This window comes from Falco naumanni, chromosome 4 (genome assembly GCF_017639655.2).
Source record: "Falco naumanni isolate bFalNau1 chromosome 4, bFalNau1.pat, whole genome shotgun sequence".
NCBI lineage: Eukaryota > Metazoa > Chordata > Aves > Falconiformes > Falconidae > Falco > Falco naumanni.
In genome coordinates this window covers 68769444-68787385 of record NC_054057.1, presented here as the reverse complement: position 1 = coordinate 68787385, position 17942 = coordinate 68769444, and the positions used below count along the sequence as shown (strand labels likewise).

The 17942-nt window shown below is 67.5% G+C and overlaps 2 protein-coding genes across 7 annotated transcripts; both read left to right on the top strand.

Annotated features, from left to right (window-relative positions):
* Positions 1–1303: 1303 nt before the first annotated feature.
* On the top strand, positions 1304–13638 carry KCNN1 (potassium calcium-activated channel subfamily N member 1). Of its 4 annotated transcripts, XM_040589577.1 has the most exons (12): positions 1304–1590; positions 7171–7286; positions 8518–8952; positions 9028–9123; positions 9217–9635; positions 10137–10145; positions 11852–11993; positions 12080–12190; positions 12288–12415; positions 12868–12876; positions 13112–13181; positions 13274–13638. In XM_040589577.1, the coding sequence occupies exons 3-12, from the start codon at positions 8575–8577 to the stop codon at positions 13544–13546; spliced, it is 1635 nt and encodes a 544-aa protein (XP_040445511.1). In that variant the 5' UTR covers positions 1304–1590; positions 7171–7286; positions 8518–8574; the 3' UTR covers positions 13547–13638. The 4 variants fall into 4 exon arrangements, with proteins under 4 accessions (XP_040445511.1, XP_040445509.1, XP_040445507.1 ...); XM_040589575.1 differs by lacking the exon at positions 12868–12876 and having other exon boundaries at positions 1322–1590; XM_040589573.1 differs by lacking the exon at positions 10137–10145 and having other exon boundaries at positions 1323–1590.
* Positions 13639–14907: 1269 nt separating this feature from the next.
* On the top strand, positions 14908–17841 carry OCEL1 (occludin/ELL domain containing 1). 3 transcript variants are annotated; one of them, XM_040589625.1, is made up of 6 exons: positions 14908–14991; positions 15577–15704; positions 16244–16407; positions 16571–16736; positions 17104–17145; positions 17327–17841. In XM_040589625.1, the coding sequence occupies exons 1-6, from the start codon at positions 14979–14981 to the stop codon at positions 17444–17446; spliced, it is 633 nt and encodes a 210-aa protein (XP_040445559.1). In that variant the 5' UTR covers positions 14908–14978; the 3' UTR covers positions 17447–17841. The 3 variants fall into 3 exon arrangements, with proteins under 3 accessions (XP_040445559.1, XP_040445556.1, XP_040445558.1); XM_040589622.1 differs by having other exon boundaries at positions 16058–16407; XM_040589624.1 differs by lacking the exon at positions 17104–17145 and having other exon boundaries at positions 16058–16407.
* The last annotated feature ends 101 nt before the right edge of the window (positions 17842–17942 follow it).

Below are 17942 nucleotides of genomic sequence, written 5' to 3'. Positions count from 1 at the left end.
GCACACCCCAGCACGGAGCTGTGCGTGCAAGCCCTGCGCCGCTCTGTGCACGCTGCCCCCCCCCCCCCCCCCCCAAAGCCGTGCACACAGCCTCTTGCACACGCACTCACCGCCGTGCATTCACCCCCTGCACGCCGCACACAACACAAAGCACACCCTGCGCGTGCACACGCCTGCACGCTGCAACCCCTCTAGTCGTGCATTGTGTGTACACCTCCCTGCACGCCCCCTGTGCTCACCGTACCGTGCACCCCCCCTTGCACACACACCGTGCACCCCACCATGTGCAGAGCTCCCCTTGCACACCCTACCATGCACAGATGCCTTTGCACACACCCCCTGTACACTCCCTGTGCACGGCCCCCCTTGCACACCCCACCACGCACAGCCCCAGTGCACAGCCCCCCTTGCACACCCCCTTGCAAACCCCACCATGCACATGCCCTGTGCGCAGCCCCCCTTGCACACACACCCTGTACACCCTTGCCATGCACACCCCCTGTGCACACACCCCCTTGCACACACACCTGTGCTTTGTTCAATGCACAACCACGGCCCCTGCACCCTCCCAACTGACACATGCAGCCCCCGTGCAAAGGCCCCCTGTGCACACATGCACCCCCTCCCTGGTGCAGGGTGCTTGCACGCGCGTGTGCCCCACTGCCACCCACAGCTCTCCGCCTTGTCAAAGGGAGCGGGAGGCAGCTGCAGGCAGGTGGGCAGCACCACCACCCCCCACAACACCCCCATCCCCCCACAACACCCCCACCCTGCCTGCACCCCACTGCAGCCTGCAGAGCTTGGGTGCAATGTGCACCAAATCCAGGGGCCTGCTCAGGGGTGTCCCCCCCACACACCCCTACACCTGGGGGAATCCCTGCTTCCCCACCAGTGGTAATTGGACCCCTGGGTGTCACGCAGCAGCTGGGTACAATGCCCAGGTGGGTGCCCGTGGTCCCTGTGCCACCTGGTCCCTGTGCCACCCTGGGTGCTGCATCCTGCACATGCCCCCGTGCCAGGCCAGCCAGAGGGCTGCTTCTGGTGCCACCGGGGGGGCTACCGAGGGCACCGCTGCAGGGTCTGAGCCACCACGGCTCCAGCTTCCCAGTGTCACGGGTGGGATGGTGCTGGGCACCAGGAAGGGAGGAGCACGGCGGTGGCGTGGGTGCTTGGGGAGGCGCGGAGCGGGCGATCGCCCACATCCCCGCAGATGTGGCAATTAAAATGGGGGAGCCGGCAATAGGCTAAATTTAGCTGCAGACAATAGCTGCGGTGGCCGGGGCGGCGGGGAGGAACCGGGAGCGGGTGTGCGCGGCTGCGCGTGTGAGCGGAATAGCAACGCCGCCGCATCGCCGCCCCGGCAGCCCTGCGCGCTGGGGAAACCGAGGCACGGAGCGGCGGCGTGGGGCCAGGTGGGACCGCGGGGCCGGAGTCGAGGCACCCGGCCACCCCCGGCCCCCAACTCACCCGGTTGTGCCGGTGAAGCCTCTGGTCAGCCCGGGCTCACCGCTGCGCCGGCACGTGCCGACGCCAGGCCATGGTCACCGGTGGCAGCGCTCGAGGGGAGCGGAGGCCGGGGTCTGTCTGCAGGTGGGTGCACCGGGGCGGGGGGGGGAATGGTGGGCTGGGGGCACCCCCGCAGCTCCTGAGGATGTGCTATGCTGGGGAACCCCCTCGCTCCTGGGAATCCCCGGCTCTTGGGAATCCCCCAGCTCGTGGGCACCTCCTGGCTCCCGGGGACCCCCGGTGTGGCAGGGATGGAGAGGGGCAGTGGGGGCATACCCGAAGGCTCTTTGGGAAGGGGATGCCATGGGGGGGCTGCCCTGAGGGCACCCCGAGGCTGGGGGGGTCTAGAGCAGGCTGGGCCCATTCAGCTGCCCCTGCTGCCCCCCCCCCCCCCATGCTGCACCCCGCAGGCCCCAGCACGGCAGGGAGCTGGGGGGGCTGGATCGGGGCAGCGGGGCGCGGGAAGCAGCCCACGGCAGTGACAATGAGGACGCGATGGGAGTGACTCTGCCCAGCTAAAAATATCCTCCTCCCCCATCCTCCGCCAGCTTCTCGGCCTCAAGGTCACTGGCCGCCGCGGCAGGGCCGGGGGGGATGTGGGGGCGTGGGGCGGGGAAGCCCCCGGCCCCCCCCCCGCCGTGCCGTGGCTCCCACATGCACCCAGGCACGGCTGCCGTTGCTACTGCTGCTCCGCCACGCAGAGAGCTGCCAGCGGCTGCGGCCACTGCACCCCGGCCCATGCCCCCGCCGCCCCCTGGGCACCCCAGCTCGTCCCGACGCTCCCCATAGTGCGGGGCAGTGGCAAGTGAGCGGGCGTGGGGGTGGCACCGGTGGGGACGCTGGGGATGGCTTCCCCCTGCCGCGGCTGAGCGCCTGGGTGTGGGGAGCTGGGGGACACCGGGGATGCCCTGCCTGTGGTGGGTTGGCTGCTCTGGGCAAGCTCCAGCTGCCAGAGTCAGGGGGTCGCAGGGGTCTCTGGTGTGGCTGTGGCAGTGACGGTGTGAGGCTGGGGAGCAGGGTCCCTCGGTGCTCCCCAGCAGCAGGGTCCAGCTGCCAGCACAGCCCCGGTGGCATATGGCCCCAGGATGGCTCTGGAGGAACCAACCCTGCTCAGCACCCACCGAAACCAGGGAGTCTGTGCCACAAACAGCTTTGGTCGATCTGGCTGTGCCGCCAGGAGCTGGCCATGCCGGGGTGGCGCGTCCAACGAGGCGCCGAGGCTGGCGGGACCTCAGGCCGTGCGCGGTGTTTGCTGGTCAAAGCCTGGGCTTGGCACTCGGGGCTGCCGGCAGGTTCTGGCAACACACGGTGCTCGTGGCCTCGATGTACCGGAGGGTGCCCGGTGTGCCACGGTACAGCCATCGAGGCCGTGGGCGCGGGGCCCTCCCTGCCCCTCCCGACCTTCCCTGTGACCTTGGGGACCCCGTGCAGGGCTGGGGACCGCAGTGGCTGCGGGGACACCTCCATGGTGGTGGGGACCACCACCCTGCCACGAGGGGACAAGGCTCCCCAAAGGTGCTTGAGGTTTAAGGGATTCCCCCCCCCCCCCAAGGAGCTTGTGGCAGTCCCAGGGGCCGCGGGGGCACCCATGTGTCCCCCGGCTGGCCCCGGGCAGGGGGTCTGTAGTGGCCCGGCAGGGGCAGCCAGGCGGAGCGGCTTTGTCCTTCGGCTGAGCTGAGCTGCGTGGGGGAGGCGGCAGGCAAACCCAGCGCAGCGGCTTTGTCTGGGGACGGCAGCGCAGTGGCGGCAGAGGGGGGTGTGGGGAGCCTGAACCCCCCACCCTAGACCCCACAGCACCCCCCATCCCAGCCCCAGGCACCTGCTTGGCTCCACACAGGTAGGACATCCCGGGCTGTGTCCCCTCCTGAGGTGGGAGGACTGGGGATAGGGTCCCCCTTGGGTTGGGGGTGCCTGGGGGGGTCCCGGCTGGTTCTGCCAGCCCCAGGGACACTGGTGCTGCCCCCGCTGTCCCTCCAGGGCCTGATCCAGCCCCGGCCCCAGAGCGTCTCGGTGGGGCTCAGGGGAGGGGTTTTCTTGGGGAGACCCTGGGATAAGCTGGGGATTCCCCTGCATCATGGCGGGGCCAGGGATGTTCGGGTGTCCCTGCGTGTCCCCACGTGTCCCCGCACGCGTGCCAGCCTGCATGCCTCTCCCTGTGCTGTGGGACCCACCGACACCCCACAGCTCCATGGGTGGGAATGGGCCAGATCCTGCGTGGGGTGAATCACCCCACAAGTGCCAGGCTCTGCCCCTTTACACTGTCCCTGATGTGCCAGTGTGGACATGGGGTGACTGGGGGATGGGGGCCCAGCTGCTGGCGTCACCAGGGGTCCCACAGTGGCAGGGCTTGGCTGAGCCGACCTGGTGCTCTTTGGGAGCCTGGTGGCCTCATGCTGGTGCCTTCACCAGCCCCAGGGGGCTCAGATGGTCCTGTGCTCCCCCAAACCATGCTCGAGCCCCTCTGCCCTGCCTGGGGGGACAGCGGTGGTGGCACACAGCCCCATCCAGCCCTGTGCCAGTGGGTGGGCAGCAGCGTTTGCGGGGGCTGGGGGCTCCTGCCAGCACCAACAGATGCTCTCCAGCCTGGGACATATGGCCAGGGCTTGGCGGCAGCAGGAGTTGCGGCCACCCAAGGAACCAGGGCCACCACAGGGGATTTGAGGGGACGGGGGAGCTGCAAGGGGTCTGACGCACTTTGTGTACCCGGCAAGCCCTGAGTCCCCAGGCCGGCTGGCCAGAGGGCCCCTACAGCCCCGAGCTGGGGCATGGTGTGGGTCCTGCCACCCCGAGCACCCCTGCGCCATGGCTGGGGGGGGTTCCCTGGTTCCCCGGCCCCTTTCCCCCAGTACAGCACCAGGACTGTGGCCACGCCGCCTGGCTGGTGGCGTGGGGCCTGTGGGCACAGCCCCACCAGCAGCCGCTGCTCCCCCAAATTCCTGCTCCACCCTCCCTGGGACCACGATTCCCAGGCAGGAATTAGCGAGCAGGTAATAAATAAATCACCAGTGGGGAGCCTTTCGGCTGCCCGCCTCTATTTTTAGCTGCACCCTCCTCTGCTGCAGTTGCTCCCAGGCAGCATCGCTGCTCTGGGGCACAGGGGGAGCTGAGGGTCCCATTGCCACCCCCAAAGCACCAGGAGCTGCTGCAGCCCAGCCATGTGGGGGTTAATCCATGTCGTGCCCCCCCATCTGTGTCCCTGCTCCACGCAGGGTGAGGAGGTGCTGGGTCCCCCTTAGGACCCCTTCACCTGCCATCCCCATCCCTCCCAACCGAGGGTCCTTCCCCGGCCAGCTCCTCTTTAAAGCCGGTGACATCTCATTCCTACCCAGGGCAGACAGGCCCCCCCTGCCTCCCCAGGGACCCCCACAGCCCACCGGGGAGATGAGACCTCGTGGGCGCCCGTGTCCCAGCCCTGAGCGTTGCTGCGGGGGCGGTGGGAGCACCCTGCAGCCGTGCTGAGACACCCGGGCTGCGGCGGTGGGCGTCCTGCTGCCGCATCGCCACCAACCTCCCGGTGCGGGAGCTGCCGGGAGCGGGGACGCTCGGGGCCGTTGCTCAAGGACATGCGGCGGCCGTGGCCATCAGCCCTGGCTGGGGCCACCTGCCACGTCCCCGTCCCGTCCCCGCAGTGGGGCCGTGGAGAACCACGCCGGGTACCCCTGTGCTGCGCATCCCGCCCAAGCATCCTGGGGAAAGCAGCCAACGGCCACAGTGTCCCCATGGGGACAGGGGACAGGGACCCCTCGGGGCTTTGCAGTTTTAATCAACCCTCTGGGCATTGAATCCTGTGGGGAAACATCCCTATCGATGTCCTGACAGAGGGAAGATTTAATAAGGCCCATTTATGTTGCCGTCAATAGAAGCTATTAGTGAAATGACCACGGAGTGATGGTTAATAAAATATTTACCGTCATCCATCTGGGAGGGTTCTGGGGGCAGCTTCACCAGCCCCATTCAAGGTACCAAAAAGTTTGCTGGGCTGTGGGGTGGATGCTCTGCCCTGGCATGGCTCCGGCATCTCCGGCACCTCCGCAGCAAAGGGGCCTGGGGCCGGCAGCCCTGAGAAACCGCTTCCCCTCCATCCTGCCCGCTGCGTATTTTTTCTCCCCAACTGAGTATTAAAAAGAAATCGGAGCCCATTTTCCTGCAATAAATTTGGCAGAATGGAGAGAAAATGATCTGGCTCTGGAGGGGAGCCAGCCGCCCCGGATACACACCGGGGAGCAGCTGGGCGCTGGAGCTCGGCCACACAGCCTTTGCTCCCGAAGGTAGCAGGGAAGCATCTTCCCTGGCTCTGGTGCATCCCTCGGGGATGGGGAAGGAGTCCCAAACCCTGCTGCCCCCCACTCATGGGGAGGTGCTGGTGGCGATAGCACCTTCCCCAGTGTCCCCGCACTGGGAGGGATGTGGGAAAGGTGGTGATGTTTGCAACGGGGATGCCAGTGCCGTTTGCTCAGCGTGTTTGCTGGGATGGGCTGCAGCAGGATTTGGTGCTTGGAGGCCTGAAATGCGGGGAGCAGGGCCGGGGGGGGGGGGGGGGGGGGGGGCGCTACGGGGACCCCCAGCTCCCCCATGCAAGGAGCCCTGCAGCAACATGCCCCATCCTGGCCCTCTGACCGGGACAGCGCTGCCGGTGCCATCGGCATCGTGGGCTCCGTGCAGGGATTTTGAGGCCTGTTGTGCAATGGGGCCATTGGTGCTGGGGGTCTGCACTGGCTGCAGCGGGGCTGTTCGTGCAGTGCAGCCCCTTGTGCAACGGGGCTGTTTGTGCAATGGGGCCATTTGTGCAATGGAGCTGTTGGTGCCAGGGGTCCGTGCTGGCTGCAGCGGGGCTGTTCATGCAGTGCAACCCCACATACAACAGGACTGTTTATGCAATGGGGCTGTTGGTGCTGGGGGTCTGTGCCGGTGCAACAGGACCGACTGGGCAATGCAGTCCCTCATGCAATGGGGCTGTTGGTACCAGGGGCCCTTGCTTGCTGCAATGGGGCTGTTTGTGCAGTGCAGCCTCTCATGCAACGGGGCTGTTGGTGCAATGGGGCCGTTTGTGCAGTGCAGCCTCTCATGCAACGGGGCTGTTGGTGCAATGGGGCCATTGGTGCTGGGGGTCCGTGTTGGCTGCAATGGGGCTGTTTCTGCAGTGGGATCTGTGCTTTCTGCTGTGAGACCCCGTGTGACGTGGCTGCTTGTGCTGGTGGGGGGAGCTGTGCTGGCTCTGCGGGGCCACCCGTGCAGTGGGGCCAAGGGAACTGCCTGGGCTGGTGCCTCCCCCATTGCAGCTCAGCCCTGGCCGCGCAGCAGGAGGGTGCAGGGCCGGGGGCTCAGCCCACGGACCCCTGGTGCCACTCCAGCCCTGCAGTCCCTGTACCCCACAGCCTGGTGACAAACCCACAGCTGGAAAATGCGGCTCTGCTTGCCGAATCCCCGCTCGCCCACCCTGGCTGCTGGGGGGGGGCTTGGGCTCAGTGTGGCACAGCAGCCCCACTGCCCACAGCCCTGCTACTGCAGGTGGGGGGTGCACGGGGTGACACGGGACAGGGTGACCCCCTGAGTGGTGGGGCCAGGGCAGGACCCTCGGCTGGGTGCAGTTGCTCTGGGGGTCGCTAGTACCGTGGCCAGGGGGGTTTGGGGACGCTGCTAATGCCACATCTCCTCTATGGCCAGGCGTGGAGGGAAGCCCATGGCACCCGGCCCCCCAGACCCCCGCCACACAAAGCCCCGGCCCCACAGCCCCTAATGCCCCGAGGCGCCCCCCGGCCGGCCCTGGGGAGCCCGAGCAGGTAGGGGGGTACATGGGGCTGGGGTGGGCAGGGCTGCTGGTGTCAGGGGAATCATGGGGGTGCTGGGGGGGCAGTGACAGAGGGGATGTGCTGAGGATGCTGGAGGCAGCGTACTTGGGGTGCGTGGGGAGGATGGAGAGGGTGCACTGGGGGTGTGGGGGATGCAGGGGGGCTGGTGGGGTTTGGGGGCAGAGGAGCTGTTCAGTGAGGCTGGAAGCTGGGGGGGGTGGTGGGGGGTGCATGGGGGGTGCTGAGCGTGTTACTGCGGGGGTGGAAGGGTGTGTGCTGGGGTGTGCTGGGGGATGGGTGGGGATGGGGTGCATGGGGGTACAAGAGGGTGCATGGGGGTGTATGGGGGTACAGGGGGGGTGCACGGCCGGCGGTGCGAGGGGGTGCCGGGGGTGAGGGAGCGGTGGGGCCGGGGCGGGGCCGGGGGGGTGCGGGGGCAGGAGGGGCTCTAGGGGCTCAGGGATGTCAGGGAGCGCATGGGGGGGGGGCGGCTGTGGGGCCGGGGGCGGGGTCAGCGCGGGGGGCGTGGGGTGGGCGTGGCGTGATGCTCGTCACGGGGGGGGCGGGGACGGTGCCCGCCAATGAGGCATCTCGGTCCGCCCCCGCCCCGCCCCCGGGCGCTCCGGTCCCGCCGCCGCGCGCCCCCGGGACCGAGCCGGGCTGCGGCGGCGGCAGCGGCGGCGGCGGCGGCGCGGCCCCGGCCCGTCCCGGCCCGGCGGCAGGTAGCGGGCAGGGGCCGGGGGCGGGGTCGAGCCGAGCCGAGCCCACCGGGCACGCCGGTACCGGGAGCCCCGGGCACAGCGGGGAGGTCGCAGGGCGGCGGGGACGCGCAGCTGCGGCTCGTTACCGGAGCCGTTCCGGGGGCCGCGGGCAGGGGTTGGCACCGGGAACCGGGAGCACCGTGGGGACGGACCCCTCCTGCCCTCGCTGTGCCCCCCACCCTGCCCCGGCGGGGCTGCTATGGGGGGGGCGACCGCGCTGCGGTGGCACCGACCCCCGGCAGGGTACACGGCTTCCCCCGTGGGCAGGAAACGTCCCCCGTGGGCAGGGTGCAGCCCCCCCCCTCCGTGGGCAGGGTGCAGCCCCCCTGCCACCGTCGAGGCCGGCACATGGGCACCACGTGCCCCAGGAAGTGTCGCCTGGTGCCAGGTGGGATGAGGATGCTGATCCTGGGGACCCCCCCCCAGGACCTCCTCATCCGACGCCGTCCCCTCTCCCGCAGGTCGCCCCCGCGCCGCTGAGCCATGCGGGATCGCCCGGCCCCCTCCCCGCCAGAGCCATGAGTGGCTGCCGGTACAATGGGGGGGTGGCACGGCCCCGGGGCCCCCTGAGTGCCTCTGCCCGCACCCTGCACCCGCTGGAGGGGGAGACCCAGCCGCTGCGGCCCCGCCATTCCCCTGGCCTCGAGGTGGTGGTCTCACGGCCAGAGCAGGCCGGGGGTTCGGATCCTGGCACCGCGGCGGCCCCGGCACAGGATGCGGCTGAGGAGCGGGGCCGAGGACCCCGGCGGAACCAGAACATTGGGTACAAGCTGGGGCACCGGCGAGCCCTTTTTGAGAAGCGGAAGCGCCTCAGCGATTACGCCCTCATCTTTGGGATGTTCGGCATCGTGGTGATGGTCACAGAGACGGAGCTGTCCTGGGGGGTCTACACCAAGGTAGAGGGTGTGGTGGGTGGGCGGCTGGGGATAGTGGGGGGCCTGCCCGGGCTGACACTGCCTGCCCTCTCACAGGAGTCATCGTATTCGTTTGCACTGAAATGCCTTATCAGCCTCTCGACCATCATCCTCCTGGGGCTCATCGTCATGTACCACGCCAGAGAGATCCAGGTGAGGGGCACCCGCTAGTGGGGGCTCACCAGGGCCACGCCACCCTGGGGATCCCACCGCCCACCCCCCCCTCCTCTTCCTCCCCCCTGGCAGCTCTTCATGGTAGATAACGGCGCTGACGACTGGCGCATCGCCATGACCTACGAGCGCATCTTCTTCATTGCCCTGGAGTTGATCGTCTGCGCCATCCACCCCATCCCTGGCCAGTACCTCTTCACCTGGACGGCACGGTTGGCCTTCACCTATGCCGCCTCGGTGGCCGATGCTGATGTGGACATCATCCTCTCCATCCCCATGTTCCTGCGGCTGTACCTGATCGGGCGCGTCATGCTGCTGCACAGCAAGCTCTTCACCGACGCCTCCTCCCGCAGCATCGGTGCCCTCAACAAGATCAACTTCAACACCCGCTTTGTCATGAAGACCCTCATGACCATCTGCCCTGGCACTGTCCTCCTGGTGTTCAGCATCTCCTCCTGGATCATCGCTGCCTGGACGGTCCGCGTCTGTGAGAGGTACAGGGGGCGCTCCCTGATGGGGCTCTCGGGCTGGGGTGCAGCTGAGGACACACGGTGCAGCCCCCGAGGCGGCTTTGAGGAGAGAAGAGGCTTCTTGGAGAAGAGGCCCCTGCTCTCCAGGCAGAGCCTCCCTGGCAGGACCCTTATGCCCCGGCTGGTGGCCGCAATGGTTTTGCCAAACCAAACACGCTTGCCAAGGCAAGGCTGGGACGGGCGGACCCCCAGGCTGTCTCTAGAGCTCTCCCAAGCCCCTCTGTGCCCTGCCTGGGATGCAGCAGGACCCCCCCTCTCTGCCGGCTGCTCCGGCTAGGAGGAGCTGGGGGTCTTGCAGAGGGGACTGAGCCCTCGAGCAGGATGTGGCCCATGCTCCTTGGCTGCACCCACCGGGATACTGGGGCTGGGATGCCTGCGCCGGTGCCCTGCCCCTTCTCGGCCGCTCCTGTGGGACTCGCATTAACGGCTCTTGTTTTCCCTCCCTGACCGCTCTGCTGCTTGCAGGGACAAACTGTGAGTCACCCCAGGGACCGACAGCGCGTCCTGCACGGGACGTTCCCCGCCCCCAGGCTTGTGCTACCCAGAATTTAGGATTAGCTGCAGCCAGCGGGTGGGGGGGTGTCAAGGCTGGGGGTCCGGGGGGGTACAAAAAGGCCGTGGACACGGAAAGGGGCCTGAGCCCTTTTCCACTTGGAACCTCAGCAGCTGCTTTCTGTCCCCCCTGTGCCACCCAGCCAGGGTGGCTGTGGTGCCCAGCACAGCTGCGGGCACGAGCCGGGGGTCCCGTCGCAGCATGCGGGGGTGGGGCAGAGCACAGGTCCTTCTGCCAGGGCTCTTGGGGGGCTTTTGGAGGGGTGGGCTTGCTGCAGGAATCGCTGCAGGTCCTGGGGTGGCCCCGGGGGGGAGGGGGAAACCCTGGCAAGGAGCAGAGCTGAGCCAGAGCAGCCGGGAAGGAGCTGCTGGATCCTTGTTCCTAACCGGAGGCTTCGGCTGAGTCTCCAAAGGGCTTTTGCTCGGCTCTGGCTGTTGCTGGCGCTCGGTGTTTCCCCTCCTTGACGTGCACGGTCTGGGTGTGTTGGAGTCCCGGGTGCTCCCCAGCAGGACGGAGGGAAGCGGGGAGCACTGCAGCCCCCCCTGTCCTGGGGAGCATCGCCAGGGGGTGACGTCCTCAGGCTGCCAGCCCTTTGGGGACGAGCTCAGCCCTCACTGCCAGCCCCCCGTGGGGTGCCGGTGCCCCCCAGCATTGCCCTGCCGCATCCCTCAGTGCCGACTGAGGTTCCAAGCCCAAGCCGATGGCTGTGCCTGTGCCCGGGGGGCCGGGGGGGCCGGGGGCAGGGACGCAGCAATCCTAAATTCCTCACCGCACGCTTGAGTTCACCCCAGCTTGCTCCTTCCTTCCCTCTTCTCCCTCCCAGCACCCGGTTTGCCCAGCTCCCTGCTGCTCCCTGCATGCCCCCGATCCGCTGCCCGGCTTGGCCACTGCACCCGGCGCTGGGCTCCACTGCTCGTCCCCAGGCTCGTCCCCAGGCTCGTCCCCGCAAGCAGCGGGGGCCATGTCTGGGGGTCCCTTGGGGAGGGGGTGAGGGGCACAGCCATCTGCATTCGTGGCATCGGCACTGGCCATGAAATCTCAAAGCGCAGTGTCCCCTGCTTCCCCCCACCCCCAGTGACACCCGTAGTGGCCTCGGGGCCCTTTGTAGCCTTGCTTGGGGGGCAGCTTGCCAAGGTGGCCCCTCCAGGGGCTTGCGGGGTGTTTGCTCTGGCGGGGTCTGTGCAGCCATCCCCTGCTTTGCAGAGGGGGGGGGTATCCCTTCTCCTGGGGGGGGGTCACACAGTGACACACACGTCCTGTGCTTAGAGAGGTCTGGGGGAGCTTCAGGAGGATGGGGGCTGCTGCTCTGCGCCTCGGTATCCTCATCCAGCCCCCCCGAGCCAGCACTGCTCCTGGGGGCTGCAGCCACCCCCGGAGCTTTCCTCCTTCCTGGCACCTGTGTCTGGAGTGCCCATACCTGGTGTCCCCAAAGTGTCCCCAGGGTGTCCCCAGCTGCTTTGGGGCCCCATGTGCCAGTGACGTGGTTGGGAGCTTGGGGACTCTCCTGGCTGCAGCCGCCGGATGGGAAAGTATCTAAAAACCACGTGGCAAAGCTGGTGGTGTCACGAGGGGCACATGGTGGGACCGGGACTGTGCGGTGACATCAGCTCCGCTTGGCCCTGGACAGGTACCATGACAAGCAGGAGGTGACCAGCAACTTCTTGGGAGCGATGTGGCTGATCTCTATCACCTTCCTCTCCATCGGCTACGGGGACATGGTGCCGCACACCTACTGCGGGAAGGGCGTGTGTCTGCTCACTGGCATCATGGTGAGCGCCGGCAAGGGGGACAGGCCGGGGGGGACATGACTCCTGTGCCCCCCCACTGCCCTCACCCCGGGGCTTTCTGCCCGCAGGGTGCTGGCTGCACTGCTCTGGTTGTCGCTGTCGTTGCCAGAAAGCTAGAGCTCACCAAAGCGGAGAAACACGTGCACAACTTCATGATGGATACGCAGCTAACAAAGCGGGTAAGACCCCCCTGGTGCTGTCCCCCCAGCCCCATCAGGCACAGCATCGCCGGGCGCTGGACCAGCCATCTTCATCCGTGACCCTGGTTGCTTCCAGGTGAAAAATGCTGCTGCCAACGTACTCAGGGAAACGTGGCTCATCTACAAACACACCAAGCTGGTGAAGAAGATCGACCATGCCAAAGTTCGGAAACACCAGCGTAAGTTCCTCCAAGCCATCCATCAGTAAGTGCCAAACCTTTACCTGCTTCCTACGAGGAGGTTTTTCCCATCATGGCTCCGGAATGAGAGCTGGGGGCTCCCTCCCTTTCTGCGCCCGTGCTGCTTGGACCCCTGGGTTGGGAGCCAGGTGGTCCCTGTCCCCACTGCGGGGCTGCTCTCCTGGTGGGTGGGGACCTTGGTGATGCTGGGGTGTCCCCAGGGGTGCTGGATTGAGGAGGCTTGATGTGACCGTGTGTGCCATCCGGCTTCACCTGCACTGGGGAGCAGGGCTGGGGGCTGCGAGCCCCTTGGCACCTCGTGCTTTGGGGGGACAACCAAGGGGCACCCAGCTTGGGGGAGGAAACCGGGGCGGGGGCGGGATGGCCGTGCTGCGGCTGCTGTCATCTCCCTGCGCTCTTCGTGGTGGTATTAAACCTGCTGTTGTGTTTTGTCTCTGTTCTGCCCTGTCCCTGCAGAGCTCAGAAGTAAGTTGCCCCACGGGGCTGCTCCTCTCCTCCACCTGCTCCCGTTTGCATGGGCTCGTTGCTGCAAAACTGTGGGGGGAGGAAACACGGGGGTGCAGCCCCCCTGGGGCTGTCCGGGGCAAGGATGGAGGGGCAGAGGCTGTGCTTGTGGGGTAGGGGGCCTGCATGCTGGGGTGCTGGGGGTGCTGCCTGGGGGTATGGCTGACCCTGACCCTGCTCCCCCGTGTCTCTGCAGGTTGAGGAGCGTGAAGATGGAGCAGCGGAAGCTGAATGACCAGGCCAACACACTGGTGGACCTGGCAAAGGTGAGCGATGCTGGGATGGGATCCAGGGGACCCCACTGCAGGGGGGCTCCTGGTGCTGAGCCCCCTGCCCCGCTGTGTCCCCTACCTGTCAGACCCAGAACATCATGTACGACATGGTCTCGGAGCTGCAGGAACGTAATGAGGATCTGGAGAAGCGTCTGGGTGCCCTGGAGAGCAAGATGGAGGCGCTGGGGCTGAGCCTGCTGGCGCTGCCGGGGCTGGTCAGCCAAGCCCTGGGGCAGCAGCAGCGTGAGCTCCTGGGGAGCTGGACCCCCCGCCTCTGCTCCGCCACGGCCCCTTGCACCCCCACCCGACCCCCCAGGTCCCCTTCCACCGCCCCCCCCACCTCCTCGGACAGCGGGTGATGGGGGTGGGGGGGGGGCCGGGACCCCTCTTATGTCTGGCCATCGTGTGGCTGATTTCAGTAGCTTTGTTCTGTAAAGCCCTGTATAAACTTCCTGCGTTCACTGTGCTGGCGTGAGGCTGGAGCCCTCCCCGAGCCGCCCCGTGCCCCCCCTGGCCGGGCGGGGGGTGAGCCCTGGCCTCCAGGAGGGCTTTTTAGAGGGGGGGGGATGCAGCAGCCGCTGCACCAAGGGGGATAGAGCAGCCCTGAGGGGGATGGAGCTGAGGTGGGTGGGGGGGGGAAGGGGTAGGGGAGGAGAAGCCAAGAGCCCTGAGCATTGGGAGGGGGGTTTTTGGGGGGCTTCCCCCCCGGGTGTGTGGGGGGTGGAGGTTAGGGACAGGGTGGGGGGACACCTGGGGTCTTGCCTGGAAGGCGCGGAGGAGGGGGCAGACCCCCGTGGTTGAGAGCAGGGCTGAGCCCCTGGGGTTGAGGATTTTGGGGGTCAGGGGGCTCTGTTCCTGGCTCTGCCACGAAGTGACCTTGGCCAAGTCATGTCACCTCTCTGTGCCTCAGTTTCCCCCATCTGTAAAATGGGGGTGGGGGGGAGGGGGGTGGGGGGGGGTGGGGGGGACAACGATACCGACCATTGTAAAGTGCTGTGAGATTCCTGGATGCAATATTCAGCCCAGCCCCCTGCCAGCGGGGTGGGCAAAGACCCTCTGCTGGGACCCCCAGACCCCCCCGGGGGCCAGTCGTGCTCCCCAGCCAGGACCCTCGGTGGGGGGGCCCCGGGAGCGGGGGGCTGAGGCGCGTATTAAAGGAGGCTGAACTGGATGCGTCACTCTCTGCTCGCGGCAGCGGGACCCCTGCCCGGTGGGAGGGGTGGCATGGGGGGTGTGTGTGTGTGCTTGGAAGTGGGGGGAGCTCTGCAGCTTCCCTGGCTGCGACGGGGGCTCCCCCCATCCTGGAAACACTGCAGGAGGGGGATGGGGCTGGCATGAGGGCTCCAGCCCCACCCCGGGGGTGCACTGGGAGCTTGCAGCCCCCCACTTGCTGGCACTGGGGGCAGGTGCAGGGGCTCCCTGCAGTGGCTTGGGGGCGGGGGTGACGGGGCTGGGCTCAGAGCATCCCTGGCCGTGCTGGGGTACCCAGGCTCCCCGTGCACAGCCGCAGGGCGTCGGTGCTGCCCAGCCCTCTGCAAAGCCAAATCGGGGGCCTGATGCTGGGACTCGGCAGAAGGTGGGTGCAGGATGAGGCCCTCGGTGGGCACCGGGAAGGCTGGGGGAGGGTGGGCAGGATCTGGCCCCTGCCCACACAGGGCCCCGTGGCCACGCTTTGGGGTGGCACATTGCTGTTAATGTTTAACCGCTGGTGCCTGTCGCTGGCGGGTGGTGGCCGAGGGACGTCGCAGTGGCCGAGGGACATTGCGGGGAGCCCCAGGCCCACGTCCCACCATGAGACGGGCAGGTAACACTGGGCGGGGGGGGGGGCTCGGGGCGCCAGATGCTGTCCTGGGGTAGGGATGGGGGTTGGGGATGTGGAGCCAGGGGGGTGACACAGTGGGACTGGGCTGCTGGACAGGAGTCCAGCAGCAACCGTGGGGTCCTTGGGGGGGGGGGGGGGGGGCAGGCGGGGATCGGCCGGCAGCAATGCAGTGGGGACCCTTCCCCTCCTCCTGCCTGGAGGCTCTAGTGGGTCCCTGCTCCTGCCCAGCTTGGGTGCTGGGAGCACTGGCGGGTGCTTTCCCACTCACCCACAGGCATTTCCAGCCCCGGCTGTGGGGGACTGGGATGGGGTGGCAGCCCTAGTTTGCGCACCGGGGAGAGCTCACAGGAGGTGACATCCCCTGGGCACGGTTGGAGCTCACCGCTGGGTCCCCGTGTCAGATGCTGCTTGTAAACCCCCAGCGAGCCGTGCGGAGGGGAGGTGGCTCAGGGCCAGGCAAGTGTGCCCCGTGGGGGAAACTGAGGCACGTGAAAAGGGCTGGTGACCCATGTCAGCTCGCCGTGGGGTTTGCTCCCGGCCCTTCTCATCTCGAGGCTTCTCCTCCAGTGGGGCTCAGCCCAGAGGCGGGGAAGCGAAGCAGCCACCGGATGGACTCAGGGGACTCACATCACCCCAAAGGCGCTGGGAGCCGATGGCCAAGCCCACGCACCCCACCGGGGAGCCGGGGCTGCTGGGTATGGAGCTGGGTGCAGGGGTGCTGCAGGCTGGGCTGAAGGTTTGGCACCACTTCTTCTCCATGAAGTCCTGGTTGGGGCTACTGGGGGCCTGGAGGGGCTGGGGGCAGCCACCCTGACCTGGCTGCTCACTGCCATCCCTGTGGGGCTGGGGGCCGCTATTGGTGACCACAGCATCCTCCTGCCCACCCCCAGCCCCACCAGATCTCAACGGGCTCATGTGTCTCCTCTACCTGGCAGTGGCATATGTCAGTGCTGTCACCCTGGGGGGCTGTGCCATGGCCCCCTCCTTGCCAGCAGCTCCCACCTGGCCAGGGTGCTGGCAGCCACTCTCATCTTCATCTTCCTCACAGCACTGCTCTGCCTGGCCGGCAGCCAGCTGTTTCTCCAGATGTGGAGGCATGAGGTGGCCTGGAAGCACTGGGAGGTCCCCAGGGGTCCCATTGTCACCGGGAGTGAGGACGGCCTCAGTGGTGTGTCCCCCGTGCCCTCTGGTATGGTGGCCATGCAGCCTCACACCCCTCCCTTGTGTCCTGAAGCCTCTGCCAGCCCGAGCCAGGCATGTCACCTTCGAGGATGAAGTGGTGCCACCAGGGAGACCCCTGGCGAGGGTCCGCCCTGCTGAGAAGCGGGAGAAGCTGGGGCTCATGTCTGTCCCCCCAGGGCTGGCACCCCGGCCACGTGCTGTCCCAGACTACGTGGTGTAAGTGCCTCCTGTGGGGATGGGGACAGCCACGGGACAGGGTGTCCTGGAGCCCCAGGGACCTGTGACAGCCACCCGAGGGAGTCCTGCCTGCCAGCGTGTGCAGGCAGCGCCTGGGCTCCCCCTCCCACACTCTGAGCCTTGTGGCTTCGTGGTGGCACAGAAAGTACCCGGCGATCCGGAGCCCCCGGCAGCGGGAGGGCTACAAGGGCGTCTTCCAGGACCAGCGGGCAGAGTACACGGAGCTGCTCGGGGAGGTCCGCGCCGCGCGCTGGCAGCTCAGGGGGCCAGAGGCGGCGATGGCCCAGCCGCGCACCACGAGCACGACGGTGGGTCCCTCGGTGGGTGCCGGCTGTGGGCACCATGTGTCTTGTGAGCAGCGTTGGGTGCGATGAGTTGGCCGGTCTCTGCTGGGCCTGGGGCTGGGGCTGGAGGGGCTGCAGTGGGTGGGGGGACGTGGACACCCAGGTGGTATGAGTGATGCTCCAACGCACCTGGCAGCTGCTGGAAAATTGATGAGTGGCGGCATTTCATGGCTACGCCCTGGGTGAGGTTTTGGTGGCGGCGCTGGGGGAAGGCTGGCTGCCCACCCTGAGTCCCCCTGGGCTCATCAGCTCTGGCTGCCTCATTAGGGCCGTGCTGGGCCGGGCTGACCCCCCTCCCCAGGGCTCCAGGACGTGTCTTTCCACCCCGCAGGACAGCAGTGGGGTGGCCCACACCTGCGTGAGGAAGAGGAGGGTGAGCAGGGGAAGTGCTCAGCATCTGCTCCCCATGCTGGGGAGGCTGCAAGCCCATGGCCTCCCCATCGCACCTCTCCCTCTTCCCCAGTGCTTGGCGGGGGGGGGTCCCCAGGGAGGGCACCACAGGACCCCAGTGCCATGGCAGGTTTCCTCCTGGCTGAGCACCATCCGACCAGCAGGATTCAGCCTTCCTGGAAAAGCAGCAGCGCTGCGAATACCTGAAGCAGAAGCTGACGCACATCAAGGCGCGGATCCAGGAGTACGATCGTGACGCCCGCCACGACGCCGTCTTCTTCTGAGCCTGCGCACCAGCTGGCACCGACGCCATGGGACGGTGACCCCGGGGGGGGGCACCCCGGGGGGGACCCCAGGGGTGGGGAGGGGGTGGCAGTGGTGCAAGGTGCACCCAGCGCCCACCCAGCCATTGCACCCACTCGGGTGTGGAGAGCAAAGCCCTAGGCTCCTCGCGCTGCTGGTTTTGGGGTCCTCTGGGTGCCCCAGGGACCCTTGTGACCCCGGGCTCCCCAGGGAGGTTGGGGGGGCTCTGGGGGCGCATGCTCCCTGTTCCCACGGGGGGGCCAGGCCCTGGCTGTGCCCCTCACCTCCTGTGAACTAGGGACCCCCCCACCCCGAGGCAGCAGGTGCAGCTGCAGTAGTGGCCAGAATCGGTGTAAATAAAACATTGTAATAATTTATTTTCTTTCTTCTTTTTTGAGGGGTGGTGGGGATGTCTGAATGGGCATCCTGGGGCACCCACAGCAGCTGGCTGCCGGCAAACGCGCCCCACCCCAGCAC